This window comes from Echeneis naucrates, chromosome 1, assembly GCF_900963305.1.
Source record: "Echeneis naucrates chromosome 1, fEcheNa1.1, whole genome shotgun sequence".
Classification (NCBI taxonomy): domain Eukaryota; kingdom Metazoa; phylum Chordata; class Actinopteri; order Carangiformes; family Echeneidae; genus Echeneis; species Echeneis naucrates.
Genome location: NC_042511.1, coordinates 4,678,491 through 4,692,791, shown reverse-complemented (window position 1 = coordinate 4,692,791; position 14,301 = coordinate 4,678,491). Strand labels below are relative to the sequence as shown.

The 14,301-nt window shown below is 41.6% G+C and overlaps 1 protein-coding gene across 1 annotated transcript in view; it reads left to right on the top strand.

The window, feature by feature from the left end:
* LOC115045525 (protein sidekick-1) overlaps positions 1-14,301 on the top strand; it is a 196,860-nt gene that overhangs the window by 116,494 nt on the left and 66,065 nt on the right. The window contains exons 6-8 of the mRNA XM_029505265.1: positions 2,232-2,258; positions 8,795-8,897; positions 12,131-12,306. Of these exons, the coding sequence (XP_029361125.1) occupies positions 2,232-2,258; positions 8,795-8,897; positions 12,131-12,306 (306 nt within the window). The remainder of the gene's footprint in view (positions 1-2,231; positions 2,259-8,794; positions 8,898-12,130; positions 12,307-14,301) is intronic.

Below are 14,301 nucleotides of genomic sequence, written 5' to 3'. Positions count from 1 at the left end.
GTGTGGGTTTCCTCCCACCGTCCAAAGACATCATGTTTGGGTTGATTGGCAACGACATTGTCCGTAGATCTGAGTGTGAGTAGTTTATCTCTGTCTCTGTGTTGGTGACCCCGCCCTCACCCAGAGTGAGCTGGGATTGGCTCCAGCAGCCCCTGTGACCTGGAAACAGATAAAGCAGCTGAAGATGAATGAATGAGCGAAATCAGACTCAGAGCTAAGGCACACTGTGGCAGACACTAACATCTTCACATCAGCTCAAAGTGTATTTTAAACACATCACTTTAATATTATTCATGCTGCTAAGTGCTATTTCATGAAAACACAGGCTAAAAGGTGGACCAGGAAAACACTGTTCACCTGTAATACAGTCGTTACATGTTAACTGTCTGGAAATACACACCAGTAACACAAACACAAAAATGATCTCAGCCACTTCAAAGATTTTGAGAAAACTACAGGAGAAGTGAATGTTACTGGAAACGCGTTTAGTGGATTTAGCCCGGTAAACATCATGAATCCACATGCAGTCTCACTCACACTCTTTCTGTTGTCCCCTCATGTCCCTATTGTTTCTCTGTTCCCATTTGATACTGAAGATGATTCACTGTGACACATCATTTGAATACACATGCAGAACTTTGTGCCCCAAGACAAAGCCTGGATGTTTCTGTGTGTGTCTGTTTGCATTGTGTGTGCTGACCCACTTCCAGACCCCCCCCCCCCCCAAAAAAAAAAAAAAAAAAACAGACCTCCCAGTACTGTTGAACAGCACAGACCGTGCTCTTGACTGATCCAGGTGTGTTTTTTTTTTCAGAGCTAACATCTGAGATTATCTTGTATGAAAACAATCTAATGTACGCATCTTATATACATTTATGTTTATGTCATAGACTGAAGATGAAGATGGACATACTGTAGTTTCTGATGTCACCCATTACCTGGGAATAGCATCATTTGCATTTATCTGTGTTTTATCTGTCAACACAAGTGTTCCCCTCAGTATAATGTCTTATGGCTTCTTTCCTTCAGACAACCAGCAGAAGACTTTTCTCACAAAGTAAAATCTGAAATTGGTGAAGATGAGTTTCCTTATTTTGTAATTTAATAGGAAAATAAGATAAAAACTCTGTGAACTGGCCTTTTTTCTTAGCTTGTGAGTTTTTTAAAGGTGCATGTTGGCTTTTTTGGAGGAAGAGTGAGGGCTTTATCTGACCAGCTGTGTTTTCTCGGATAGGTCACACAGTATCCACGCCCTGCTTTGCTCAGCCATTGAGAACATAAACTCGAGAGTAAAATGTTTCCCGAGCTGATGAAAGATGCCAAAAATCATCCAGTGGAGCGGCCCCTGATCGTAGTTAGATGGATTTCAGCCCTGCCCTCTTCGTCCATTTTCATCCAGTCTAGGCCATGGACATATTTGGTCAGCACCAAAGTTCAGAGATTGGAAGCCCAGCTTGAGCCCACAACAGATTAATCTTTATTGACAACAGAAACAATTACAACGATGAGCCTCTCTCTCCTCTTTCCTGCGTGTGTGTGTCGCATGCTGACTGAACTTTGTTCTGAAGCTGATGTGCCACATCAGAATCTAAATAAGGCCCTGATGCATGTTTTTTTAACACACACACTTTCTTTCAGATAGAAGCACACACAAACACGCCCAGTACTGTATTCAAGAGGTGAGTGGCTTACTGGCTGAATAGGAGCACAAAGGGGGTAGTGTATTGATAGATGAATAGTGGATGTAGATTTTATGCCAGTAGAATGTCAATGCCATCATTTCCTCAAAGCCTACAGCGTTGCTTCCACCAGATGTATGACAAATACAGTGAGAAAGGCAGAGCAGGGGGAGAAGAAAAGAATGAATGAGAAACAAATTTTGCTAGCTGGCAGTTGATGGATGTGCTGCAAACAGCTTGTCTTCCTCTGGACTCCATGATAACACAGCGCTTTTTCTTCCTTTCTCATTCATTTCTCTGTTTCTTTTTGTCTGTTTGTTTTTTGCTTCTTCTCAGGGAAAGAGTTTCCTCTTCCTTTGTCTCTTCAACTAGGCCAGCTGATTTGTAGAAGCCTGTATTTTCTTTTGTCTCTTTTCAATGTGTCTTTTTCCTGCACCCCATAAAACACTTGAAATCTAAATTATATCTCTCTTGTTCTCCCCTCTCTCTCACTTCTTATCTCCCCCTTTCATCCCACTTCTTTTCATCACATTCACTCTGGCTGATGGACAGTTGGCAAGAAGAACCGTGGGTCAACAGGTAAAGAACCCATTTACATTTACATTATCTTCCCAGCTCTCTGCCTGTTTCTAAACAGAGGCAAATATTTCTGTGACCCTTCGCTCCCACCAGAAGGTCAGAGCTAAGGGCTGCTCAGCTAAATGCTTTTCTGAAGGTCACATTGGCAGCAGTAGTGTGTATTGTACATGATGTAAAATATGTTCCACTACTGCAGTTTCACAGTTTTGGCTTCATGGTTGCTAAGAAAACCTGCAGCTGCCCACCTCTAACCTCAAGGTCAGCCTGCTCTATGCCTACCGAGTGTGTCAGATAGTAAAAGAATCTGAGGGTTTGCAGTAGTGAGTGGGTCTAAAAAACGGCACAGTGTGTCTTTGCAGGCTAATGAGTGTTGATTTGCCTCAAGATGTATCTTGAGCTCACATGTCACCGTTAGCACAACTGACAGATGAGATACTCTCGGGTGAGACATCTTTACAAGGAACAACAACAAGATTTTGTTTTAACTTATTTCTCCTGCTTTGGTATATTTTCGAGACTGAGGCAGAAAATGTTAGTAGAACTATGTTCTGTTTTCAGTCAGAGTTAAAGAAGCGAAATGTAAAAAAAAAAATTAAGCCTACAGTAATTGTGCCGCACAAAAATCTTTTAGACGTATCATCCTTCTTCTTCACTTGCTGATTTAAAGTTTTAGTAGTTATCATATCTGTCATTATCTATTCTGCACAGGATATACAGCTCTTAAATACATCTAAAATAGTCTAGTTACAGTCTTGGCAGGCGAAGATATAGCATCAGAAGTGCAAGTTCTACAGGGACAGCTTGGGTTCAGTTTAGTGTTTTTTGTAGCTGGCCAGCTTCTTCAAGAGCGCGAGTCATTCTAAATCCCTTCTTGGAAATTATTTATGAATATGTCTCCTCTCCAAAGTAATGCTGACAAAGGGTTAAATAGGACAAAGCCTGTGGTTTGGCTGTGTTTAATTCAGGTTGACTCAGTAAATTAATTTAGAACTAATTATTAAATCCGTTTTAATATGTGCTGTCTAAGTTCTGCTCATCACTCCCAACAATGAGATACTTAGTTCTGCACAGCAGGGACCGGGCAGTGACGAGGGGAACCCTGAGTCAGACTCTAAAAGGGGATGCCAGGGTGGAGGCGGGACTTTTTTCAGTGCTACATGAACAGCAGCACTGGCAGCAAGTGACAGGACAGCTCTGAGGCGTGGAGACAGTACTCCTCCATAAATGAAAAGGCTGCAGAGGTTCCATGTTGCAGGGAGAAGAGTGTGCCATTGGAGTATGGTGGCTGACTTTGGTTGACTGCCTGAACAAACTCGCAGGCGTCACTTCATATGGGCGACACTTTGTCTGCCTGCTACGTCTGACATGCCAGTCGATTTAACTGCAGCATCACATGAGTGTGTCTATTACCTGGAATTGGCTAAATCCCTCTAAGGTGTCATTCATCTCTACGCCTCCCACAGCCATCCGCCACTGAACCAAAGGGATTTTTAAATATCAGTTCAATCGAAGTTGATGTTGTGAAACAAGGTGGACTGACAGGAAAAAAGGAGGGTCAACTCACACAAAGCAACAGACTCTTACTGTACAGGCTACCTGCACACTGAAGTCTGCAGTTCACCACTGTGAGTGCATTAAGGGCATTTGTGATTATATCTGGTTTAGGTGCATTTACAGACCAGCCTCCCTCCTTCCAAAAGGAAAGCTTTTCACACGTGGGAGTGAAAGCATGCGAGTGCGATTTCACTGATGTTTCCACATGCCACTCACTCATTCAGAAATTATACCTGGAAGTGTCAACCTGATTTTGAGCACATATTTAAAAAGATTTGGACTGCAATATGAGTGATATGAAATCAGCAATAACTTGCGGGTGACGTAACCAAATGAGAGTAAAATTTGTGCAACCTGCTGGTGGTGATGCCATATAGTCTGCAAACACTGTAATTTCCTGCTGCATGCTGAACAGCAGGCTTGGAGGGAAAACATCCCCACGTTGCCGGTCAAAGGAGGAGCATTTCCACCTGCACACCGAGTGTCACTATTTCTGTAGCAGCTGGAGGTCTGCAAGCTCAGTGAAAGGCCACGCATAAAGCGCCACATACTCAAACATAATGTAATGGATTTGTTGCTCAATATGGCGAGCACACTTTCATATAATATCACTTGGTCCTTTTAGAGCACTAACCATCTGCAAATGCGTAAGTGCCTTCACTTTTTTTTCCATAAAATTTAATCTTATGAGTCATTGATAAATGTAAAAGATCTTCAGAATTAATGGGGTAAAGATGTTTTATCTTAATTTACCCCAATGTACCAAAAAGATCAGCAGGCATGAAACAATTGCACACGGCCATATTTCAGCACGGTGGTGATGAAATGGTGCCTCATTAAGTCACTGTGGATTTTGTCAAACAGCCAAAAAACCGCAACGAATATAGTTCTCAAAATTAATCAAATAATCACTGAGCACTCCCAAAAGTTTCAACCCTGCCTTGCCTTTCCATTCCTACTACATGTGTTCTGTTGCTCCTGCTCTCGTCCTTCCCTTGCTGTTTCTCCCTCCCTCCATCACTTGTGTGGTGCAATGACAGAGATGGATAGAGGGTTTGGCAGATGAAGAAGAGATGAATATTTAACATCGGGCATCTTTCTCACTGCTTCCTGTTGTCTGTATCTGTCGTCCCTCAGGGCTTGGATCTTCTGCTCATGGTGTGTGTGTGAGTGTGTGTGTGGTGTGTCTTGGTTTGTGGTTTTATATTGGCATTCTAAGGCAAGTGTAGTCAGACGAATACACTTAGCTGTCAGCATGCAGCATTAATGAATGCAGTGACACAAAAACATTCCCCCACTCTCACACTCATGTAGCACTTTCTCAGGAGAGAGAGAGAGAGTGATCAGCCAATGATCACCTTCTTCTCTCCATTTGTTTCTATATATGTTCCAGAAAAAAAAACTCTTTAAAACATAAAGAATTCAGTTTCTTTCACCTCTAATTTCTTTGTTGTTGTTGTTGTTGTTTTTTTTTTTGCTGCTCTGTAAATCTTTCTCTTTCTAAACTTCGTCCTCTCCTGTTGTGTGTGGTCTCACTGTGATATGTGTTAGTTGGCTGTGAACCCTGCAGACACATATCTGACAACTCTATTAATACAGTCAACTAACCCCCCTGTGAGCATTAATATGTGTTTGTGCATGCTAAGAGAGATGTGTGTGCCTTCACCTCGATGTCTCTGTAGAGATTTGTCTCAAAAGATTTATAGCCAAAGGAAGATCACTCACACTCACACTCACACTCACACTCACACTCACACTCACACACACACACACACACACACACACACACACACACTGGTCTACTGACACTAGTTTGGAGTTTGGAGTGACTGACAGGTTTAATAGGAGAACAAGCTGTAATCTGAGCGAATCCATTCAAAGAGGGATTACATCCTAATCTGTGGAGTCTTTCATCTCTGTCTCTCTCTGTTTATCCATCTCTATCTCTTTCCTGTCCTAAAGCTACATCAATCCTTCTACCAATCCGTTTTGTTTTGGGTTGTTTTTTTTTTTTTTGTTGCCCCTCGCCTCCCTTTTATCGTTGCCATCCTTGATTTAATTTGGGATTTTTCCATCAGAACGACACGCAGACACACACGCACATTCTCACACAACTGTGTCACGTCAGCAGCACTTTACTGTCAATTAGCTATGATTGCCCTGATTAGATCATTGTAATGTTGCAATACCTCACCGTCTCTCTGGTGCTACAAACTACACTCACATGAAAGTGGACACAAAAACTCGCAGATTTGATGTTTATCTTTTTTCCCCCTCATCCCCCCATCATCAGGTTTGATTTATTTTTAAACTGCCTTAACAGCTCCTCTTTTTATCATCCTCCTCTCTTAATAAATCCCCAAATTGTTGTGATATTACTTCATAATATTTCAACCCAGAAATTTTTTCTGCCCCCCATCCATCCATCACTTCCACTCCCCTCTCGCTGCCACATGGTCTTTCTCGTTTGGGAAAAGAGGAATCCACTCAAGTTAGATTAAACTGCAGGACTATCTTTGTAAAATCTTTACAATGAGCCTTTTAGCTGCGACAGATTACACACACACACCATAACAGGCCTGCCTGTTTGAATATTCCTCCCCATTTAAATTGAGGGAGATTAATTTAATAATCCCTGTTTAAACAACAAAAATGAGAAGATAAGAGGATGATAGGGAATAAGGGAGGGAGAATAGGCAGTAGGGAATGTGAGGTACAGATGAGATGAATTGATAGCAATTTCCTCGGAGAAAAAGGATGTTAGACACGCTGACAGAGAGAAGAGAAGAGTCAGATCACACAACCATATGGCATTCTGCTTTACCCTCTACTTCTACCATCGCGTCTGTCACTCTAGGAAGAAGACCATCTGCACAGCCCCCTTTAGTTTTTCCCACCTACATATATACTCAATCTCTTTCCTCGCAGTCCTTTTCGCTCCTTTTTCTCTGTGTCCTCCCTTGTCATAGTGTTTCTTCCATTTGTCCTGTTCTATCATTCTGCTCCCCTCAGACACATAACCCAAGTTAGCCGGTTATGTTGACATCCCCCTTCCACTCATTATACACAGCAGCTGCTGCCATTAAAGCCGGACTGATGGCTACTAATCCCTGTCTGACCTCTGCTTCCCACAGTGGATGGCTAATGGACACTCCACTCCTGCTCTTTCTACTTCTACCCCTGCCCTCTGTCATCTTTGTCTCTATTTTTCTTCCACCCACTCCCATTTTTAGTTCTTAGCTTTCAAACTGAAGCATGCCATATAAAATTTTGCCCGCTCTGAAATTAAGGACAAAGTGGTATTGTTTGTGTTTGTGTGTGTGTGTATATGTGTGTGTGTATATATATATATATATATATATATATATATAAGTATGTGTGTGCATTCTCAGAAAAGAGACCCAGCAGATCAACTCAGCAGGCAGATTTAAAAGTACAAAGTCTTAGGGAGAAAAACAAGGGAAAAAAAATCCAAGCAGGCAAACAAAGTAGCAAGGGTTGAGCGAAGGCAAAATCTAAAAACCACGCACAAGGTCAAAAACAAAACCAGCATCAAAACAGGTGGTCAAAGAACAGAGCACTGGAAAAAAGACCGGACAGACAGCCAGGCAGAGTAAGTGTGTGTGTGTGTGTTTATATATATCATTTTATGGAGGAGCTAATAAGAGGGGAACAGTAGAGCAGGCGGTGTGATTGACAGGGCCTAAAATTACAGCAGAAAAACAATGTGAATGCACAAACTGCTTTACTTAATGGATGAAATGGCGATTGTGAAGACTGAAACTGAAAACCGTGTGTGTGTGTCTACATGTGCATCTAATATTCTATGTGGCAGTGGGATATGACTTTTCAGCTCTTTCTCTGCGATTAAAAAAAAAAAAGTGGAGAGTGAGAAAGAGGAATAAAGAGCAGAGTCAATTACCACCTTTCCCTCCTTCCCTTCAAAAAGGAGATCAAAGCTGCTGCCCGCCTCCCCCTGCCTTCGCTGCACACCCTCCCTTCCTTCAGGCACTATCAGAGTCAGCCTGTTAATTTGTCCTCCTTACTCCTCCCTTACTGGAAATCTACATATTCATGTTCATTCATCAGATATACATTGTAGTCATGATGTTCGTACATTTTCAAAACATTTTTACAGTTTTTTTACCACTCATTTGTTTTGCTACACATTTGATGACAGTACAGTTGTCTTTCAGGCCATAAGTAATGCCCAAATCATCCAATCACAATGTTGCAAAAATAGCATTCTACCCTCCAACAAACCTTTTTTGGTCATAAATCATTTTTCTTCTTCTCATCCTCACACCACTGTACTCTTTTCTAAGCACTAATGTATCTCACACACACCATCCTCTCACTGCACCCTGTTTGGTAGTGTGTTTCTGACAGAAGAGTGGTGTGTTTGGCAACAACATCTCTGGGTTTGTGGGTGTAGTTTTCCTCCCTCAGTCCAAAGAGGTGTGGGTCACGTTAATTAGTGACTCCAAATTGCCCTGTTTGTGTGTCTCTGTGTGAGAACTGCTGATGTCCCCACATCTCACCCACTGTCAGCTCTATCAGCTACAGCAGTACTTAATCTAACAGAGATCGAAATACTAATATATGGCTAATGACTTTTTAAGTGTTTTTTCAATTTTTGGCAGCATTTTTTAAGGTAGAGCAGTGACACTGCTGAAATAAAACTGGACCAAGTTCAGGTGGGCACAAAGTTATCTGAGCAGACTCGCCCTGGTTTGATTCTGAGTTGAGTCACGCTCTTCTTGTCATGCCATTGGCCGTCAGTCTGTCCCGTTTGCTGTCTGTCTGCACTGTTCTGCCTGATAATACAGGCACAAAATGCTCAAAAGACTAAATGTGCCCCTGGGTTAGATGCTGCACATGTAGATGACTATAGCAGTGTGTGTTGTGATCCATGGTTGAGATTATGCTGCTGTGTGATTTATGAGCTAAACCGACGCTCATATTTTTTCCCTCTGTCACAGATCCTGAGTCAGAGCTTGTGATGCCAACGATTGTAGTTGGACCTAAAGACACAACAGTGGTGGCTTTGAACGAGGCAACACTAGAGTGCATCGCAAATGCCAGGTAACTTTCTTTTATTTACATGCACACCAACAACTGTACACAACAAGACACACATATATCTATATATATATATATCTACAATTCCTTTCCTGCCAGACAGCATTATTTTCTTCCAGGGCAATTAGAGGGACACTACATAAACTCAGAGCTCAGCAAGTCTCTTCCCTCAGTATTAGTTTGTAGACACACTGACACGCACACACAAACACCAGTACCAAGTTAACTTGACAGAAGTTGGACGTCCCATCTGACATCAGCACAGAAGCTAAAATACACCCACAAATTCACACTGCCCCATGCCAACACAGGAGGTGTACTGTAGTCTGACTCAACAGATGTTTGTCAAAGCAGCAGCAAAGTCTGTTTCAGTTCAAGAATTGCCAGAAAGTCAATTTTAAGCAGTTTCCACTCATTGCTCAGATCCACACTGTCCGACCTCCCTCTGTGTCCCCTGCAGCCAAACAAGGAACTGAGCTCCAGCTCTTGTGTAATTGATGTAAAGGAATTCAGGTTTTGTTTTTCAGTGCAATGTGGATGTACTTTAAACAAGCACCAATTTCCAACGTTGTGTGTATGAATTAATCATTGACATTAACACAGCAGAACTACTTCAAGATGAATAAGTACTGTCAGATTTCTTTGTATAGCACCAAATTGTAACAAAGTTGTATCAAGGCACTTTACATATAGAGCAGGTCTAGACCAAACTCTTTATAAAATTATTTAAAGAGACTTAATAGATCCCCCCCCCCCCATGAGCAGGAAGAACTTCCTTTAAGAGGCAGAAACCTCAGCAGAACCAGGGGGGGTGGCCATCGGCCTCGACCGGTTGGGTTGAGAGAGAGGCACGGGGGGAGGCAAAGTTGGGCAGAGTAGGGTGAGAATGATAGCAGGAGGAGGGGATATTCAAAACAGGTGTAGGGAAGAACATGATGCTGTATGGAACTCATGAAGATGTGGGAGCAGCAGGCAGCAGGAACATGGAGTAGTGATGATTCACCACCTGCAGGATGAGGACAGGAGCTGGGAGAGGCAGACTTTGGGAAAACATGGTTAGTGAATGCAGTACACATGCTTAGAAGTGGGAGAAACAGTTTCAGTACTTGTAATGTTTTCTGTCAGACATAAATTTCACTAACTCTGTAGGCATAAGGGCGGCTACACAAGTAGCTGCACAAGGTGAATGATATCAACACCCTTACCTTTCTTCACATGCTCACAGGGACGTGGGCTTAGACCAGACACGCTGAATGACACTGGGCTGCCTTGAACATATCAAAGCACTGCCAGCCAGAGTGGCAACAGCTCTGAGCTGTCGGGACTGTTTGTGAATTTTTTTTCCCTTGATAATGCTCTTTAGTCTGGGTTAGTCAGGGCACTTTGTTCAGTGTGAGCTGAAGTCCCTTTAAAATGTCTCTTAGTAACTCTGAACCAGCATTTGACCGATGAGTAACGAAGCCATATTCCTTATAAAAGAGAACTACGTATTAAAAACCAGGACAACAGCAGGGTGCATTTCCATCGTGCAAATAATGACCCAAAGTTTAGACTCCATAGATTCATCTTTTCCCAAGTAATTTGGTCTCTGTATTCAGCCACATTAGTATTATAACTGAAGACAAATCAGTACAGTCTCCTGCATTTCTTCTGCCAGGAACAATCCTTTCCACAGGGACTATTTCAGATATCAGAGACGCAGCCACTGAAAGATCACTCCAGAGAGATAATTTTGTAGCTCGGGAACAACTGAGAAAGACAAAGTATACCATTGCAGTTTAGAAGAAGGAGGACCACAATCTGTAAATCAAATGCAGTGCTCCAGTCTGAAAGAATCTGCTATCCAGATCCATTGCCCATTAATCAGTCACACACTCCAGTGCAGTCCAGGTAGAGAACTAAAATAATTAGGAGCTTGACTGAGAACAGCCAGGACCAGTAGGCCTAATATAAAAGAGCTTAAAAATCAGCTTTTTGGTGTTGGAGTTAATTTTTTGCTGTGGGTAAGATCCACTGAGTAAGCACATTCCAATTTTGACATATAAGTCTCTCTGTATATCTAATTAGTTCTCTTTCCAACTTTATCTTTACTTTGAGGTGCATATCTGAGGGAGGATCAGCATACTTCTGACTATATCTCGAAAAAATGGCTAGTTTTTTGTCTGGCATTATATATGTACTGATTCCTAAATAGACTTGGTTACAAACACATCTAAATTACTTACTTTGAAGAACTAAAATATGATGCATATTTGTTGTTGGTGTGATTTACTAAATTGGCCTGCTTAGCTCTCAAAACAGCACCAACAGAGAATACGGCTCTGATTTTCCAATCATCATATTTCCTTAATACGACTGAATTAGCAGCTTGTCTTCACCTACTGCGTGTCACCTAATGATAGCACTTTGTTCATCATCTTATGTAATCAACAAAGTTATTGCAATGATCATCATAATCAACCAACGCCTTAGAAACTGAAAGAATGGAATAAAAATGAATCAGAGAAATTTAACATGAATGCTGTTTTGGCTAATACGTATTTGGGAATGTGACTTGCATTTCAAAAGGAAGCTTTTTTGTGTCATTAATAAGACAATATCATCAGTTTAGATTGGAAGACAACTAATGAGACATCTGAACAGATTCTCTGGCTGATTGTTTGTTTGTTTGGTTTTACAAACCCCTCCAACCTAAACCTAATTGCTACAGTTATCAGCAGTGCACGCCTCAGTCCTTATCACCATAGCATCTTATTAATGAGCATTTTGGTTTGTGTCATTACCGCTTGATTAATTTTCATAGTTTAGTATTTGTAGGAAAATCCCATGACTCTTCTGTGACTTATAAGCTGTCTGAAACAGAAAACAGCTGCTGATGACATAAATAGCTTTTTCCTAGTTTTCACTTTAGTGCTGTTTTTTAATTCAGGGTGATTTGAATTGTTACTGTATTAATGCTTTGTTACTCATAATAAACACTAAAGACGTTGTTTGATCAAATCAAAATCTTGTTCTCCCTTAGAAGCCATTTTCCCAAAATCCAAAGAAACTGAGTGAAGCTCCTTCATGCTGAGGAGAGCTGACTGCTCTGATGTACACACTGTCATCACTCATTTCCTGCCTTATTGACAAATAAACTGATGGATTTAATATGTTGTAATTGCCTTCTGTCACTCTTTGGCTTTTTCTCTGATTCAATCGTTCACTACTTCTTCTTCTTCTTCTTCATTTCGCAGACCGGTGGAGAGCCTTACAGTGTCATGGAAACGTGATGGGCGTCGACTCGCCACTGGGCGTCGGTTCACAATTTCTGCCCCAACCTCTTCTGACACTGGGTTATATGTTTGTGAAGCGTTGCTTGGCAACAGCACTGCCAAACTTGTGGAGGCAAAGGCCCACTTCACTGTAATTGGTAAGAAAAAAGTCTTACACACACACAGACTGCGCAACATGATTATCCATGATTATCCTAGCAGGCTTGACCATCAAGACAAATGACCTCAGCATGTGCCATTAATTCCTATTTTAACCTTGGTGCTTTTTTGTACATTTTTTTTGCTCCAAGCACTCTTTCATTCTGTTTATTCCTTCATTTATTCTTACTTCTCTCCTGCCACCATGACTGTGAAACAAACCCAGGCAACAACTGTCAACTGCAGGGCTACTAGAGCTGAATCTGTTGTGCACACCCACCAAGAAACTGTCCAGCGTGGTCACACACACCTGTTACATTCATGTACACACTAAGTCACCCGCGTGTGATTACTAATACAAGCATCCTCATACAAAATCACAAAATGACGGCACCGGCACACATGCCCATTCACCCGACGGGCTAAATTAGTTTTGTTCCCAGGAGTCGCTAATCAATACGAGAACACTGAAAGCACTCAAACAACAGCGCTCTTGTCACAATCCTCTCCTGTCCTCCATATCTGTGTGTAAATAGAAAACAACACAGGCAGGCAGCATGCGATTGATGAAGCGAAACTTTTCTCACCCAGTTTGTCAGCATCTTTCTGAACTGCTGCGATTATCGAAGTGAGGGAGTAATGTAATGCCGAAAACAGGCTACCCATGCCTACAGAACACTCACTAGTTAGAAAACACTTGCCTAAATATTTAAACCCCCACTTGTTCTTCGTCTATGGCCCTGCACTCTCTATTACTAGTTTTTACACCCTTTTCTCCAAGTCCTCCTTTCACTCTATGTTATCATCCTTCATTAGGCCAAGAGGACTGTTAAGGCCTGCGTGGCAGGGGCAAATTCTGCATGTATTCATACGTACCAGAGGAGAGGCGAATGATGAATACATTAGAACTGATCCCCTTTCTGCTATTAGATCAACAGACCTTTATGCAATGAAAAGGATTCCTAAACAGAATAGTGTATGTGTCCCTGTGAGAGAAGGAGACTGCCTCAAACGTATTCATTATTCAGTCTCATTTCTTTTCTGCCTCAATCCCCAAATCAGAATATATATGATGCTCCATGCTCATGCCATACGACTACGGTTGCAAACAACAATATTCCTGTTGTTCTTCTCCATCTTTGTTTTGCAGGCAGACAGCAGGGAATCCACAAAAGCTTAAATCTCTAAATCCAGCCACCCAAACTCGCCAAAATGTGTTGTTGTATTTTTTCGTCTAGGTACTTGCACTCACCTGACTGAAAGGGATTAACGTGTCTGTGTTATCGGTGTCACGCCACGAGGCTGTTATTCATCTCTTGTTTTTCTTGTTCTCTTTTCATTGTGCACTCCACTTGTTCTCTTGTCAAAAAAAAAAAAAAAATCCACCATGCGCAATAAAGATAAGAGATGTACATACGTGTGGCTTTAAAAGTTCCTGCAGAATAGTAAAGAACTTTCAACTCTTTTTAGCCACGTTAATAATGTAGCACCAACATGGGAATTGTCCTTACCTGTGCACATGCGCACACATGCACCCACACAATGCTTGTCTAGTTTTTTATTTCCACATGAGCTTACCCAGGAGCTGTTTGAAGGAATGATGGAGTAATTGAAAGATAAAAATTGGAGGAATTGGATTTTAATCTTTCTCTGTAAAGTACAATAGCGTTAAAATCACAGCCCATAATTATTGTACATGGAGCCTTAGAAAAAAGAGCTCAAGTAAAACTTGAATCAAAATCTTTTCTTTCCATGAGAATAATATCTTTGTGACCAGCGTGCACATTGATTATTAATGCATACACTGGACATTTCATTTTCCTCAGTCATTTTTCACTGAACAGGTGCCACAACTGTGTGGAGCCACTTTTGCAGAGATGCCAGACTGAGAATGAATTAGCGTGCCTGTCTCCCCCTCCCTCCTCCTCGCTGCAATTGCTGTGTCAATCTCCTGGAAAATATTAACAAATGTTTTTGGAAGAAATGTAGTACAC